At 30.9% G+C, this 17,596-nt stretch overlaps 1 protein-coding gene across 2 annotated transcripts in view; it reads right to left on the reverse strand.

Moving 5' to 3' along the window:
• The window catches only part of BRINP3 (bone morphogenetic protein/retinoic acid inducible neural-specific 3), a 398,700-nt gene that overhangs the window by 181,133 nt on the left and 199,971 nt on the right, over window positions 1–17,596 (reverse strand). For both annotated transcript variants that reach the window (XM_011934194.1, XM_011934195.1), the window contains one exon: window positions 2,380–2,570. In XM_011934194.1, coding sequence (XP_011789584.1) covers window positions 2,380–2,570 — 191 coding nt within the window. The remainder of the gene's footprint in view (window positions 1–2,379; window positions 2,571–17,596) is intronic.

The following is a 17,596-nucleotide window of genomic DNA, read 5'->3' on the forward strand; positions in this document are numbered from 1 at the left end:
GACACAACAGTGTTCATGTAACTCAGAAGGGTCGACTTCCTGCAGTGCACATGGTCATGGGTTTCTGGCTCCAGTCTTGCTTGAACACAGCACACAAGCACAATGCCTTTCCCTGGAACCTTCATAATAACCCTGACTGCTAACCCTGGCATGCAAAATCATCAGCTACTTAAAATTACAGCTGCCTCAGAAGAAAATTTCCTTTAGGTCTAAATTAAATCCTGAAAGTTGTAATTGTTCTCCTTTCTTTCCCATTCCCCACTACCTCACCACCTCACCCTTGCACTCTCTATGAATTTCTATCCCTGTATTCTTGGCTATGTTGTCACCAGGTGGTGCTTATCTCATTTCCTTTTTTTCTTAGTTACAGCACAAGATGGGTACTTCTGTTCACAGTGATATAGACCTTGTATCATTCCTACTGTTTGCTGTTTCCTCCACCTAATGTAAAGCCCCCTTTCCTCCCATTTCCAGCCACTCTACACATACTTTAAATCATTTTTATTATGTGCACAGAAACTTCTTTCCATGGTTAATGAACAATAGGCATTCCCTGTGGCCCTGTCCAGGTGAGTCTGTTGACTCCCAAATTCCAGATTACTCTTTCTTTCTCCTGAGAACTTTCTGTAAGTGTCACTTCTTTGGGACTCGTTTCCACCACACAGCTAGGTTATAGACTTAACGAAGCATCATTATTCCCATTTGTATTAACAGAGTCTAAATGCAATGCCCGTATACAATAGTATGCCTCAATAAAACATATGTTTTTTTGTGCCATATACTTCTCCTGTGGGAGAAGAGAAGTATATGCAAATAACCATTATGTTTTGACATGTAATGTGTCTGTATATTTCTTACTTAGAGTATAAAAACTGTTGTATAATTTCACAGTCACACTTGGTGCTGAACAGTAACAACAAAAATCAATAGCCATATAATAAAATCGTTTACAACAATGATTTCTTCCGTTAGAAAATAGTTTGATCAAAGTTTCTGTTTATATCCTTGAAATTGCTTTCTGGAAAAGTCTAGTTTTCCTCAGCAACCTCAAGCTAAGTTTTTCTAACAACATCTTCCAAAATTTTTAAATTAACTGAAACATCTGCATTCATACTGGCTACATTTTTATCTATACAGCATAAATACTATTTATATACTTGTTACTCAATATAACATTAGTCCTGGAGTCAGAAGCCAACTAACTATATTGCATGATTTATATCTACTGAAGTTTCCCAACACCATCTACTAGCAATATTAGGATTCTGCTGTATTGTTTGTGTAACCCTTAAGCTAAGGTATTTCCACATCACCTTTTATTTTCTCCAGTACATCCTGAACAAAAAAATATACTTGGAGCAATCTTCCGAGCATTCTTAACCCATTTATGGGTTTAAGTTGAAGTAGTAACTTTTCAACTAATTGACACAAAAATGAACACACATTAATTTTAGTTTCATAAAGTAATAGAATGTTACATTTAATCATTCCTTTTTGTATTAACTATGAAAGGTTAGATTTGAAACACTCTGAAATGCTCTCTCTATATTATTTTGTTATGGCTAACTTAGGCTAGGATCATACTGTTCTGACTCTGTTAATTTTACAATGGCCATTTGACAAATGGAATTACATTGAGCTAATTTGCCAGAGAATATGTCTAAAACTTATTGTTTAGGAACAACAATTTCTCCTCTCTGTTTCTCAATCTCTTTTTCTCATTCATTTTATTTTTTCTTTTGAAAATCAGAACTAAATTATTCTCCTTTTTTCTCAGTTTTGATAAAGTCAACCTTAGTGTATTCAAAGTCAAATGCCTTTAGTGAACACATAATATTAATCCACCAATTCTAGATTATGGTATATTTTGCCTCCTAGAAACCCATATAACCATGCATCTGTACATCTTAATACATCTTAAAAACATTGAGGGGTCATTTTCCATGAAGCAGGACTTCTTAAAAATATTTTGTGCCATGGACGATTTTAAGCCCAATAAAGCCTCTCTTCTCGGAATAGTATTTTTAGATGGGTAAAATGAATTAAGGAGAATTGTAAAATAAATTGATGTTATTAAAACAAATTTATATCCATGTATAGGGAGCCTGTGTACCCCAAGATAAATTCATAGAATTCAAATATACTTTAATTACATGTAACCAAGAAAAATCTCAACCTACTTAGCAAGTAAAAAATTATATTGAATACATACAAACTCATCTTAAATATATTACATAACTGAAAGCAAGAAAATTATAAATATATTTTTATAAAATAATTGTTTAAATTCATGGAATAAGCAAACACATAGAAATGCATTTTGGATATAGAAGAAACAAAGAATGGAAAGTGATAATTTTAGCATAAACTCATTCTTACCTTGATGGCAGTGGATGCAATTTGAATGTGGTGAAGTCTCCGAAGTGTGCTGTCTCTGTCAATGAAATAAGAAGCGGCTAGCTGATGTAGCGTCTCCAGAGTGACCGAAGAGCTATTGGTGCTGGAATCACTTCCTTCAGCTCGTTTGCTCAACTTCCGCTTGTCCACAAAAATTGTGAGTGATTCCTCTCCTGCATTAATAATATTGCAAATTATTCCATTGTCCACTTAAAATCTTTTTTTTTAACTTATCTGCAGGTAGAAAGGCCTAGCTTATGCATATAATAAAACAAAGGACTGATATATGCCAAAAGGGCAAGGGGTTTTACTTTTTGGTCACAAATATTTCTCAAGTACCTCAAAGAATGCCTGAGTTGTTGGTCACTTTAAATACATAATTACTGGATGTCAAATATTTAGCTTTTGCAGAATAATTTCTTCAGATTTTATTGACTTTCTAACACAGTTTAGCATAACACTCTTATGGTCCAAAAGGAAATTAATTTATGTAAAACAAACTTAAGTGAGGTGCATAAAATGAAATTGTATTTACTCAGAAATTTTTATCATAGACTAGAATATCCAAATGGAAACATGACAAAGCACTAGTTTTCATTTGCACCTTTAAAATTCAGATAACGCATGTGTATGTATATATAGGTATGTATATATGTAATAAATTCAGAATTTCCCTGCATAGGATGTATTCAAACATGGTGTGTTAATACACTGTGTGAAAAACACTGAAATCTATATAGGATTTAGGTAGTGGCAATTGGTTCTCAAAGGTAAAATGTAAAAAGTATATTACAATTAAGTTGCACTTTTCAATGTTCAAAAGACAAAAATCTGTGTCATTTGAGTTAGACATTAAGAACTTGTGATCCTCTGGCAACCATATTCTTGGATACTTATCCAGCACATAACTATCAAACTTGCTATTTTCATTCTCTCGGGAACCCTTTTGTTTGGGTAGTATTGTGCCCATTTATAAACTAACAAGTCACTTTCATGAAAAGGCAAATAAGTTTGTCTAATAGAATAGTTTGCATTTCCTCTCTTTCTTACAATAATATCAATTGTAAAATGACGTAGCCCAGGTGACAATCCAACCGTAAGGAAGAGCTCTTATATGTCTACCAGAGATCAGGACAGCTTCTATCAGAAATAGGTTTCATCAAATGTTATATCTAAAACTCACACTTTTTGTTGGTATTTGGACTTCAACATGCATATTAGAAATCAGCTGGAGGAAGGCGAATAGTTAAAGAGAAAATATATCAATCAAGAATAAATAGGTGGGTCAAATCAAGAATATTAGGTCATGTACATGAAAAAGAGCTTTGGCATAGAAGCAGCTAAAAGTGAAAAAGAATACATATATAAACACTATAAAAATAAACAAACAAAAAATCTCTTGCAATCATTTTCTGCAAGAAAAAGATCAACAGATGAGGAAATTTCAGGAAGTGTATCTCTGAATGACAAATGAATCAGAAAAACTCATCCATGTTATAAGTCGTGAGAGTGCCAAAACATACAAATACCCTGTAGATAGATATAGAAAGAACAAAAGTGGTATGGCGGCTGGTCTAAGTAAGTACTCACAATGCAGCTCTGTGAATTATGCAAGAGACATGTCTCAGGAAAATTATAAATAAAATGAGACATCTTTGTAAATGTAAATTAAAAATGAACAAAGCTAATAATCTTGATATGAGAGAATTTAGGCCTAAAATTATTAAATGAGGAAAAATTGCAATGTAGTGCTACAAACTTGCAATGTTGCTTTAACAGTCATACTTTTCATAAAGCAGAAGATACAGGAGGAATACACATACACTGATAATATTATGAGACTTCAACACATATTTCTAGGTACAAAGGGGATAAAAGTAATGATAGAAATATATAGAACCTCAAAATAAGGTAGATCTTATCAGTAAATTTTAAAACATATTAAGAATAGTGCAAATCAAACTTACTATCAAGAATACACAGAACATTTACAAAAGGAGACCATGTATTTTGTTATAAAGAAACTTTTAGGAAATTTCATAAATTTGTAAGAATATAGTATGACTCACTGATGTCAGTAAAAAAAACCCTAAAAGTTAACAGAAAATTTAAAAAGATATTACATATGAAAATTCCCTATTGTATAATTTTTTTTTTGAGTATATATTACCTTTATTTTTCTTTTTTTTTTTTTAAGAAGAAAAATATTTATTGAAAATATAACCCTGGAATTATGTTTATATTTATGATGCAAGTAAACCCAAGAAAAATACATTAAGAGGCAAATATATTATTTGTACTATATATCATAATTGATATATTATACAATAATATAATATATACTTTTACATGTAATTTTACTTTTTTTAAATTTTTTTTTAATTTTAATTTTAATTTTTTTTATTTTACTTTAAGTTCTAGGGTACATGTGCATAACGTGCAGGTTTGTTACATATGTATACTTGTGCCATGTTGAAAATTCCCTATTGTATAATTTTTGAGTGATAGGATAAATTAAGGTAAAATTACAAATTTTAAAGGAAAATGTTATATATCAGAATTTAAGGAACACAGCTAAAGCACTGCAGAGAGAAATATCCATAACATACATGAGTTAACTACATGATTCTAAAAATCAAAGAAAAACGACAAAAAAGCTTACATCAAATAAAAATAAAAAGGTGAAATCAGGTGTTAGTTGTTTTTAAAACGAGTGGAAATGATAAACACAACCAAAAGTAGCTTTTTTCAGGAGAAAAAACACCAACTAGTCAACCTACTTTTTTTCTTCATGGAGAAAGAAAATTACATAATGAATTGACAGAATAAATATATAATAAAACAGAGAACAGAGCATTTAGTTAAAAATATGGAAGAACTATTTTCTAAAACATAGTGCAAATAAGATTAGGTGTCACAGAACACCTCCCCCCGCAAAAAAATTAACCTCCCCAGATAGTTCACAGTGTAATTTTGCCTAAAGTTTGATATAAAAAAATTGATAATACTGAAAATGTAAAACTTCTAAATCTATTTTTATAAACTGAGTGTAAAATTAGCACAGATATCTAAAAATCATCATACACAATACATTTTGCATTTAATAAATATTGATGTAAAATTATGACTAAAGCAATAATGAATAATATCGAACAGTAAATGTTAAAAATACATATCTTGTGACCAATAGGATAATTCCAATAGTGCAAAGCTGGCTCAATAGTAGGAAATCATTAATATAGTTCAGCATATTAACATATCCAGAAACAAAAATGCTGCTATCCTTTATTGCTTCAAATACATTTGATGAATAATTATAACTATTTATGATTAACCAAAACTTAATAAATTAGGAATCAATGAATAATAATTTTTTTTTCCATAGAGATGGAGTCTCACTACGTTGCCCAGGCTGATCTCAAACTTCTGGCCTCAAGTAATACTCTCACCTCAGAACCCCAAAATTCTGGCATTGCTGCCATGAGCCACTCCACCTGGTAAAAACTTCTTTAAAGAAGTAAAATATAGGATCCTAAGCATAAAAGTCAGCATCTTTCTTAATGGGGAAACCCAGAGGCATCCCTATTAAAATCAGAACTAGACAAACATACCCACATTGCTTCTATTATTCAACATGCTAATAAATATATTAAAATGCAAATGTAGATGAGAATGCAAATTAAAATCACAGTGTCAGTAAAAACACTTAAACTATGTTTATTTTGCAGATAATATGATTACGCAGGTGAAAATCCAAAATTTAATGCACAAACTACTGCACATATACAGTTACAAAACTTAGTAAGGTACAAGCAAACAATAAAAATATTACTAACTCAATAGACTGACACACACAAATATTAACTAAGTATAAATAATAATGGATTAGATCACACCATTTAAATGAAACAAAAAATGTGAAACGTACATGAAAAATTTGTAAGTCACTTCTGAAAGTTGCCATAATAGACCTAATGACATGATAGATATTTTTTCTTGAGCGTAAATATTCAGCATCAAAATATATCAGTTTATCTTAATATAAAATAATGTAATCTGATTAAAAAACTGAATAGATCTTTTTTTTGTTTCCTGGAAGTAGGAAAATTAATCATGTCAATAATGAATTGTAAGTGAAAAAAGTAAGAAATACTTTTAAAAAGAATAGGCAAGAATGAGAATATCTTACCATATCTGAATGCAAACTGTAAAATCTGTATAATTAAACAGTGCAGGCTGACACATGAATAGGCACACAAATTAGAACAGGAAAAATATCTATAAAATAACAAGTACATGTGGAAATTTAGCACATAATAAGAATGAGACAGAAATTCCTTGGGAAAAGATAGACTTTTTACTAAGTGACACCTAAATAGCAATTTGGAAAATAAGGGATATGATTCTATAAAAGGATAGATTCCAAACAGATTAGAGACATGATTATTTAATGAAATGAAACCATTCAAGTACTAGAGGAAAATTCATGAAAATGCAAAGGAAGGAAATAATTCATAACTAAAAATCCCACAGTACAGAAATAAAAGATACATTAATTAGAACAAGTAAAACCAGATTTTTTTAGCACAAAATCACAATAAAACAAATTTTACATTGAAAAGGAATATTTACAACTTATATAACAGATAAATGATTAATTCCTCTAACATTCCAAGAACTCCTAGAAATCAAGAGAAAGAAACACAAGATTCAGACAGAAAAACAGGAATAAAGAGGAAAAGAGTGTTCAGACAAGAAGAGATAAAACTAGCCCATACAGATTTGAAAATACATTAAATCTAAGTCATAGCATGAAAAATACAAATTAAAAGTATGCTGGTATATTACTTTTTCAATGACAGAATTTGCCAGAATCCAAACTTTGACAACCTGGGCAAATCTATCAGAAAAGTAGAAATAAACAGGCCGTCTGATGTATTGTTGGTGGGATTGCAAAATGATGTAACTTACATAGAGGGAATATTGGCAATAGTTATCAATAATCAACTCCACAATCCTACTTTTAAGAATGTATTTCAAAGGATGACTGACTAAAATATGCAAAATGTGTCTCACTGTGGCTTTATTACTGACATTTGGTAACAATATAAATTCCTATCAGTAGGAATAAACTAGTTTACAACAGTACAGTGGAACACTGTGCAGCCAGAAGAAGGCAGCAAAAATTATTTCTACAGAGATATCACAAAGTGAATAAAAATTGTTTCCTAAGAGTTTTTTATAAGAAAAGGGTAAGATATAAGTATACACGTATATGTATATATTTCTTTCTATTTGGAAAAAAGCATCAAACAATGGAAAGATTAACCAAAAGCATTTATGCATATTTTCCTACAGATACAGAAGGGTAACAGGATGAAGAAACACTTTTGCAAGAAAGATTTCTCTGGATATATTTTATCATGTTGTTTAAGCACTTTAAACAGTGTTAAATGCTTTATTTATTTATAAAAATAAAATTATATCAAATTTTAAAAGCCATCCCTAAAAATTAAAAACATAATCCAATGCTACTAATTGTATATCATGTCTGTAAAAATAAAGTGACTTAAGAACACAGTATTTTGAATGTAAATCAATTTTTGGAATATATTCCAAAGACAAAAGTACAAAGAATCAATAAACTTCATACCATAGTGTATGAGCAGCATATTCATAGTAGTATGGTTTTATGCAGTATGTTGCTACATATGAGTATATGGGTATTTATTGTACAAATATCTCTACTTTGGGTGTCTTTGAAAAACCATTGCAGAAAAAATCATAATGGGATGAGTTTTCGTAACTCTTGTTCTACATCTGGCCCAGGTTTAAAATCTATTTTTTCATAATAAAAATATCCTGAAGTAATTGGTAAGTTCATAACCAATACTATGGCTAAAATAAAACTCTAAAGGATTTGGCTATTCCCAGATGATTCCACTTGGAAAATGAATTAAAATGTTGAAGAAGCATCCAAGTTCAGCCTTGATGCATTCAATGTTTTCTACAGATTCTTGTATTTAGAAGGAGACTTACACGTTTTTTAAAATGTAATAATAATATCAAATATTTTCTTCAGTTGAATAATATATTAAATTCAAAACATTGATCCAATTAACCAATTAGACATTAGTTTTGCCTCCTGGAGATGCAAGAAGGCCATTTTAAATATGTGAAGAGAGTCATTTTCGGTAAGTCTCCCTTTATATAGTAGTGAATTTTCCTATTACTCAAAGTGTTGCAACATTAATTGAAAATCTGTATGTTGTTGAGCAGAAGAGACAATTAGACCAATAGAAGGCATTCTTTCACTGGATTATGAGGTCCTGGAAGACAGACATTTAGAATTAGTTTTAGTTAAGATGTAAGTGTACCAAGTTTTACTGTAGAACGGATTTGGGTTCTAATGCTGGTTTCAATTTAGTAACTGAATGATCTTGAACAATGTATCTTAGGACTCAGTTTCCTCTTATGGAACATGAGCATAGAAATTATTTCCTCACAGAGCAGTTGTAAGCTGAAATAGATAGCTGGAAAGGGTTTGGAATATGGCTGGAATCTAGTCATTCGAAAATTGTTAATATATTATTATTCTCTTCTATTCACCACTATGATTCAGAGTTGCATAAATCAACTCATTCCATACCTAGAAGTTTCTAGTAAATTTAGCTATTTTATCTTATTTGTGATAAGAAGTTGGCTTTTCTACTTTTATATATTCTTTAACCCTGTCCTATAGTCTGCAGCCATATACAGAGAGTAAAGATCTCCCACAACAGTTCTTTAAATATCATATTTCTATGTTAATTTTCAGATAAATACCATATTTCTATGTATGTCTTTGCTTAACAGGTAAGTATGACACATCATTAATTTCTTCTTAATGGGATTCCAATTGAGCCATACGTCACCTCACAAAAAGGTGGAGCATATGCTCATCTTAAAACAGTGAATTAAAACCAATTTGATTTAGGAATCCTTTGCACATGTTAGGTTGTCCTACGACACAAGTGGAAAGTAATAGAGGTAGGGATCACCATTTTAGCATAGTCCTTATTGTAACTATATGAATGATAATACAAACCTAATATATGTTGAGGCAATTAAAGATGAACATAGAAAAATGGTGGTCTATATCATCACCACAAATAAGAGGGGTTTCATTTTCTATCTACAGGAGATTTAAAAACAATGATTTTTCAGCATCCACATTTACTTGTAAGTTACAGATTAATATGACTTCTTACTTCTGTCACGAAGAATATGTATTCCAGACAAGAAAAATCAAATGATAATGCATTGGTATTATCATAACACACTTTCATTACTAATTCTATTGTTTATGTTTTAATTGGCTTGGTTTCAATTAAATAATTCTAAAGGGATTATAATGGAATGAGGGCAAATGAAACATAAGGTTTAGAGTCAGGTATGTAAGGGGAAATCCTAGTAATAGCACATCATCTCTCTACTTGATGACTATGGGGCTTTGGTACAGTTGCATATTTACTTAGCATTCCCGTCTCTAAAACAAAGAAAATATCCTTCTCTCAATTTTCTGTGGAGATTAAATAATACAATCCCTCTACAGTACCTGGCAGAGCATATATTGTGAGTGCAGTAAATGTTCTCTTTCTCTCTTTTCCTTTTTATTAAGATCCAACAGTTGATGAGGAAGTTTTAAATTTTCATCAGCTAGGATTTCATAGATTTTTAATTGCACCATGGTAATCTGGACTTAGTCATAATTGTTTCTACTGGTTCTTATAATCAAAAATAGGATTACTAATAATAGTAGTAAGAGATCTGTTTTTTTTTCAGTTATACATAACTATGATACGTTTGTAATTATCTTCTTCACAGTCATTTGAGACTTTTACAAACTGAGAAAATGCATTCTCAACTTTTACTGTAACTTTTCCACAAGTATTAAATAATAACAATTCATCAGAACCTATGTAAATGACAATGTTCAGATTTGAAAACTGAAATAGTGTTATTCAATCAACTAAAAAAATTGTGTTCAAAAGTCATTTTTATTCATTTTATTAAACCAGCTGTAGCTCATAAGCATGGCATGGGTCCCAAAGGACATCCACACATTTTGTAAAAACAAAATGTGATTTTGAAAATGATTCAACATTCCGAGTCTGTTAGGCAGCAAAAGGATTAATGACTGTGGATATAAAAAGATGTGATTGTTCCACGCAGAAATCATGCAGCTGTGTCTCACATAACTAAAATTTTGTGGTGGTTTATGGTCATTAAAAGCACATATTGAAGGATGCTTTAATAGAAAATGAGAAACAGGGGACAATAAAACAAACAAACAAAAATCACCATTTTAATGTTATACCATAGTTGGGTCATAGAATTTGACATTTTTCATAAGAGGTGGCCCTTAAAATTATGTATTTTTCCACTCTGATATTCAAATCATCTATGTTGAGTCAGTGAGAAATAGAAATTAAAGAACCTTTATACTATTTACTTCTCACTTGGATTTTCTCAATTGGCATTCTCATATATATAGTATTGAGGGTAGAAACATGCTAAAAATAATAGATAAAACAAGGATAAAAAGAATCCTATAGGTAAATCAGTAATGATAATGTGGTAGATTGTTTTATTCTTTGCAATTATTTACAACACCGTCATAAATGCAAACGTGCATACATAGATTCATGATCCATTTTAGACAACAACTATGAGTAGTTCATGATGTGTTACCTTTACTCTGATATTAGAAGGAGAATGCTTTGATCAGTGAAATACAAGTGAGCCAGATGTTGACATAATGAATGTTTGGAGAGACATCACAAAGTTACACCTGTTCTCTTGCTTTCTACCCCTGCCAAGGGGATGGTATGTTGCAAAAGAGGCCTTCTTGATTCCCAAGACTTGCAGATCAGAATCACAGGGTACCCACAGAAACCAACATATAATGTTGGCCAGAAACGACAATTATTGTAATGATCAACTAAAATGTGTGTATTTTCTCACTACGGTGAAGACGACTCTTATGAGTTGGATGTATTCTATTTTATTTGCAATTGCTACTGCACTTGAGTTAGCCCGTTTTCCTACATTGTTTACATTCTACCCAGAAAAAAAAAAAAAAAATATGTGCATTTATGGCAGATGTCTTCCTGGTTATTCAGCTTCCTTACATTTGAATATCTTATTGTGAATGCCTGTTCTGCCTTGGAGTGATTTGTAGTTATTAAAAAATGCTATTTGATTGAAAATCATTCTCACAGAAATAAACATTGAAAACATTGCTTTAGGCCGGGCGCGGTGGCTCAAGCCTGTAATCCCAGCACTTTGGGAGGCCAAGACGGGCGGATCACGAGGTCAGGAGATCGAGACCATTCTGGCTAACACGGTGAAACCCCGTCTCTACTAAAAATACAAAAAACTAGCCGGGCGAGGTGGCGGGCGCCTGTAGTCCCAGCTACTCCGGAGGCTGAGGCAGGAGAATGGCATAAACCCGGGAGGCGGAGCTTTCAGTGAGCTGAGATCCGGGCCACTGCACTCCAGTCCGGGCGACAGAGCGAGACTCCGCCTCAAAAAAAAAAAAAAAAAAAAAAGAAAACATTGTTTTAATGTAATTGTTTGTAGGTTTTACTTTTGATCAAGTCTTTTGCCTCAAAAAGGTTGTCCATTCTTTGGCAATGATAAGCCACATTATTACTTGTGCTAAGCCTTAACAATATTTTTGTTATTGTTGCCCTTTTGAAATTATATTGGGTTTGCAGTTACATGTTGCTCTCAGAGCTGATAATCATCCTTCCTAAGCTCCACATGTTAAAGGTACATAGCCTGGTGAGATCTACTAAGCTACTAATACAGTATTGTGGGAAAAAGGGATTTTAAAAACAAATATACATCAGAAGAAAAAAAAATCTTAGAGAAATACGTGTTTGGCAAGAAGCAGAGCCAAATATATCAGGATAGTTAAGAAATAGACACGTTGGCTTAACACCAATTGGCATCTGCAAGATATTGTGGGAAGGAAAGAGCTAACCTTATCTCACTTTGACAAAGAAATATAATATGTTTTGCAAAGCATCCCAAAGGAAAGTAACTGACCTTATGATTATTAACAGTTACCCCCAAGAATAGACTATAAATTTTCTAAGAAAATTTGAATGTACAATGATATTGTCTATACTAGTACAATAACATGAAAATAAAGGAAGTGGAAATGAATAGCTCTGAGGTTAGGTGGCAATGAATAAACCCTGAGTGAAATACAATCAAATTACTTCTAATTTTGGATATATTTACAATTAAATAACGAGTATTTTAAAAAACATTGTTGATATGTATAGTTACAAACTCTTGCCATTTTTTAAAAGATTATTTCTCAAAACAGTTGATTATACTTTAAATTTATCTAGATACTTTAAACAGTGTTGTTCAAACTTAATGTGCATATAAATCACCTGGAGATCCTGTTAAAATGTAGATTCTGATTCATTAATCTGTGATGGAATCTGAGATTCTGCATTTCAAACAAACACTAAAGTGATGCTGATGCTTTTGGTTCATGAACCACACTCAAGTAATGAGGTTCTAAACCATAACAACACTTACTACCAAGTTAAATGTCTGTCTTTATCAGTGACCTGAGTGTTCATTTAAGAAGATCTTGGGTGTTTTGCACTGTCATAAGTAACTCAGTATATATTCGTCAAAAAAGTAGACAGGTAATTTATCTACCTTATCAATGTACCATATGAAAGAACCAGTAGAAAATAATAGAATGTCCAATATTCTACAACTTAACATTTATCTTTTACCTTGGTTGCCAGGAACGCCTTTACTAAGATCAACTGACATAGAAATCTTAATTACATTTTGCTCTTGTTTATTCTTATTATTTACATAAGTGATATTTTAATTGCTTCTGTAGATAACTGTCTTGTAAACATTTAAGAAATGATTAATAATATTGCTTTAACTTCAGACACTTTATTTTATTTACCAGTGAAACAGGAAAGAGAGAGTGAGGGAGAGAGAATGAGAGAGAGAAACCAACATAATCTTAAGAAATATTAGTAATCCTGAGATTAATTTTAATAAATATCAGTATAGCAGTCCCTTTCCCCCTTCAATGACATTTATTTTGATTATTTCCTATGATAGGAATAGTCAAAAATGTTTATTTTTCTTTCTTTTAAAACAGAATGTATATTCTAAGAGACAAAGTAATTCTTTGCATCTTAAGTGATTATTAATATTTCTTTAAGAAATAAATTATTTATGTGTGTGTGTGTATATGGTGGATTACCTTTATTACGTTATAAACTAAAGTGAAATAAATTTGTGCTTCCTAAGAGACCAAGTGAAAATGAGAACAACAGCAGTTAATCAATTTTGAAAGAAGGTGACATAAGACAAAGAATTAAAAAGTGTCTGTGAATACTTTATACAGAACATAATTCACATAATGAAAAGTGAGAACTGACTATTTCTGAAATTAAATGAGCATATTCCGAGTTCTTATTCTTATGGGAATGCAAACAACTGGAAAAAAAAAATCTAATTGATATTTTATCCATATCGTATCTTACTAAATTCAGACTTATACTTTCTTTAAACCACACACACACACACACACACACACAATATTTTGTAAAACTTTTTAGATAAGTGAACTACATTGGAGGCATAGTTTATCATACACACACACACACATATATGTATACTACATATACGACATATATATATACACTACATGAGAATTGAGGTAGTATACATTATTTTAAATCACCATTGTACGAAGTTAATACTATTTTTGCACATCGATCATAAATTTTTTATTCCAACAATGAAGAGGATATTTCTTGTATTGAAACAAAATTGAATATCTAAAAAATGCCCACGTTTAGTCAAATAGCAATGAAAAACTTAGTCATATAGTATAGTAAAAAACACTTTCAGAAAAAGAAAATAAAAGAACTTGCAAATGAAAAAAGTATATTGTAACTATTTCTGCTAATAATTTAATTATAGCTTTTTAAATTGTACATTAAATAACAGTGGTCAAACCGAACTTGCTTTTATCATGCCTAGAATAAAAAGTATTCTTCACATTTTTTCTAAATTAACAAATCTTATTATATTGTCTATTTGATCCTGAAATAAATTTTGGTTTATATATATATATATGTATGTACATACATATATATATATATACACACATATATATACATACACACACACATTAAGAAAAGAAATTTTTTTTCCTGCTTTCCTCTACATGAGGATTTTTTTTTTTTTTTTTTTTTTTACAAACAATCTTCACTGTTACCATGTGTTCATTGTCCCACAGAGCTGCAATGAGTTAACAGAAAGGTATAGTGTAGGAAAGAGGCTGCCCATGAAAACCCCACCTCCTACTCTTCCTCCTTTTGTGGATATGCTTGTCAGGAGATTACGCACTTTGCTCTGCTCCTCACTGCCTTAAAGTTGGGAGAGGCAAGAGTACTAGCAGAGGAACCCACAGGTTTCCTGGCTACTATGACTGAGTGGATAAGTCTATATAATTTGGGAGATGAGGATAAGAGCACACTTAAAATTTCTATAAATATTTTGTTATAATATTTAATAAATTTTTAATGAATATTTTGGTCTCTATGTCCCTTAGTCCTTTGTCTTTTAAAATTGATCCAGAACACAGTTTTGTTGCTTTATAGTAGACTCTTTTTCTCCCCGTAATTGAAGCCCACCAATTTTAAAGTTATTATTTTTTGTCATATTCACTCATATTTTGTATTTTATATTCAGTACACAGATACACTTTAATTTTAGTATTTGTCATATATTGAATTATAATAAAATATATTACAAAAATGGTCATTAAATACATTCCACAGCTAGAAATCAATATCTCTCAGAAGTGCAACTTTTTCAAGATTGATTCTTTAAATTGAGTAGCTTATTTTAGATATTCAAACAGTGATGGAGTTTAGATATCATTATCCAAAATAGAAGCAAGCTGAATTACTATATTGATAAACAGTCTGGTAGCTATAAAATGAAATAAATGGGGAAAAGAATATATACTGAAGAATGTTTTTTATAACTTATTTTTCTCTATAGATAGAATGATAATTCAATCACTGGCTTTATCTGTCATAAAATATCCCATTAAAGGCTTCAAGTATGGTACCCAAAGTTTTATGTCTACATCAATAATATAATATATTAAATAACTCGGGGGAAAAAGCCATTTTTCATTTATTTCCTTTTTATGACTGTAAAACTAATAGTGAGTATTTTATAGTCAACTTATTTTGAAAAACATTGAAATTTTGTTGAAGATTTAGGTACTTAGGAAGCATCTAGTTATAACACGACTGGCTTTTTTGTTATTCTTTATGTTCTGATGAGTTCGTGTCCTTTGTAGGGACACGGATGTGACTGGCTTTTTGTTTAAAAGGTTTGCGTATATACATTACACACTAGTGTTATAGTTTTTGCTTTGTCTTAATTAATTAAGAGAAAGAAGTGGGGGAATTAGTTCAAACTAACTCACACAAACTTCCATTTCTTTTAAAAAATGGATAAATACAATTTCAAATACATGTTCAATCAGGTAAAACGAGTGAAGGTTAAATGATAAACTCACAGTCACTAAAAAGATTTTTGTGTAAGTACAACAGCAATAATTTTAAAATTTCCAGAAATCATTCCTGGTATACATTTTAATTGCAGATAGTTTATATCTTTAAGCTATTTAAATTATTGCATGCATCTTTACTGAATTATTATCTTTAACAAACAAAAATTCCCACAGGAAAATAAAGTAACATTTTGAGAAGAAAAATAATTCCAGTACAAAAAAGTATGAAAACTCAATCCAAGGAATATTGAGAGATTAAAATGTGAGTAAGGGTGCTAATTCCATCTCTTTCCCCCTTTAAGGCAATACTTGAACAAAACTTTTAAGACACTGAAGTAAAATCATTTAGAGAGAGCACATTGCCATCACTGGAAGATCGACTTCAAGTGATTAATGTCACAAATTTTGAAAAATGGTTTATACAACAAAATACATCAAAATAAAAATGAATCTTAAAGCAAAAATGTGGCATCCATAGTACCAACATAGTAAAACATAGTTAAATTTTGAAACTAAGAAACACGAATGTATATGGGAACTGTTGGTGGTTTTTGATCTCTTCTGTCTTTGTCTTTTCCTTCCTTTCTTATCTGGAAAAATATATTTTATCTTCTGAAATACTTACAAGTGCTTTGAATCACTTATATAATAATAATGAAGTATGTGTTTCAAAATCACTGAACTTTTTTAGAGGAGGAGTTATAGAAATAACTTACATTTTACCTTTCAGATTTTATACAATTAATGATAATTGACATAACTGAGCCAAATAGACACAGCTTTCACAGACTCAATCTTCACAATTATTGAAATATTTTATATGTTTTGGCTGTCTACACTAATATAATGAAAACAACTTCAATTCATCACATATTTAAATTATACCACACACTGTGCTAAGCACATTTTTTAACATTTATACTAACCTTCCCATGTCCCATCACATAGGTGTTATTCTCCCCTTTTCTATTAAAAAAGATTAAAATTCAGAGGAATTACTTAATATATTTTAAAGTCTCACAGTTGACTAAAAAGCAGGGAGGGAGAATCAGGATTCAACAAGAATGTGGCTAATCTCTTTCTCTTCTTATTTTATCACTATCCTTTTGTGGAAGAAGGTAATGGAGAGATAGTGTGTATTTACAGTCAGACTCTTATTTCTTCCTTAGTCACCTATATTTTTCACCTTTAATGTCTTGAGATTCCATGCCAGAGTTATTTTCCACAATGTGCTCAGACATCCACTCATTTTTCAACCTGTTCATGCCTACCTTATCTACTCTTACTTGGGTACTGATTCTCATCGATTCTGAATCTTTATTTGTGAATTTGACCCAGTTGGCTCTCTGGATTTGCTTTCATTCAGAATCATTCCTGAATTATAACTCAATTATTCTCTGTTTATATTATAAATGTTTACATATATCTAGTGATTTGGATGACCTCAGTCTCCAAAGAAAGTGTAGTTTTACTTATTTATTCATTTAACAAATAGTTAATGAGAACCTAGTGTAAATGAAGTGCAATCAGAGCCATGGGGATGAAGTGGTGAACAATACAGTT

Source organism: Colobus angolensis, unplaced genomic scaffold (assembly GCF_000951035.1).
Source record: "Colobus angolensis palliatus isolate OR3802 unplaced genomic scaffold, Cang.pa_1.0 Scaffold132, whole genome shotgun sequence".
Lineage (NCBI taxonomy): Eukaryota > Metazoa > Chordata > Mammalia > Primates > Cercopithecidae > Colobus > Colobus angolensis.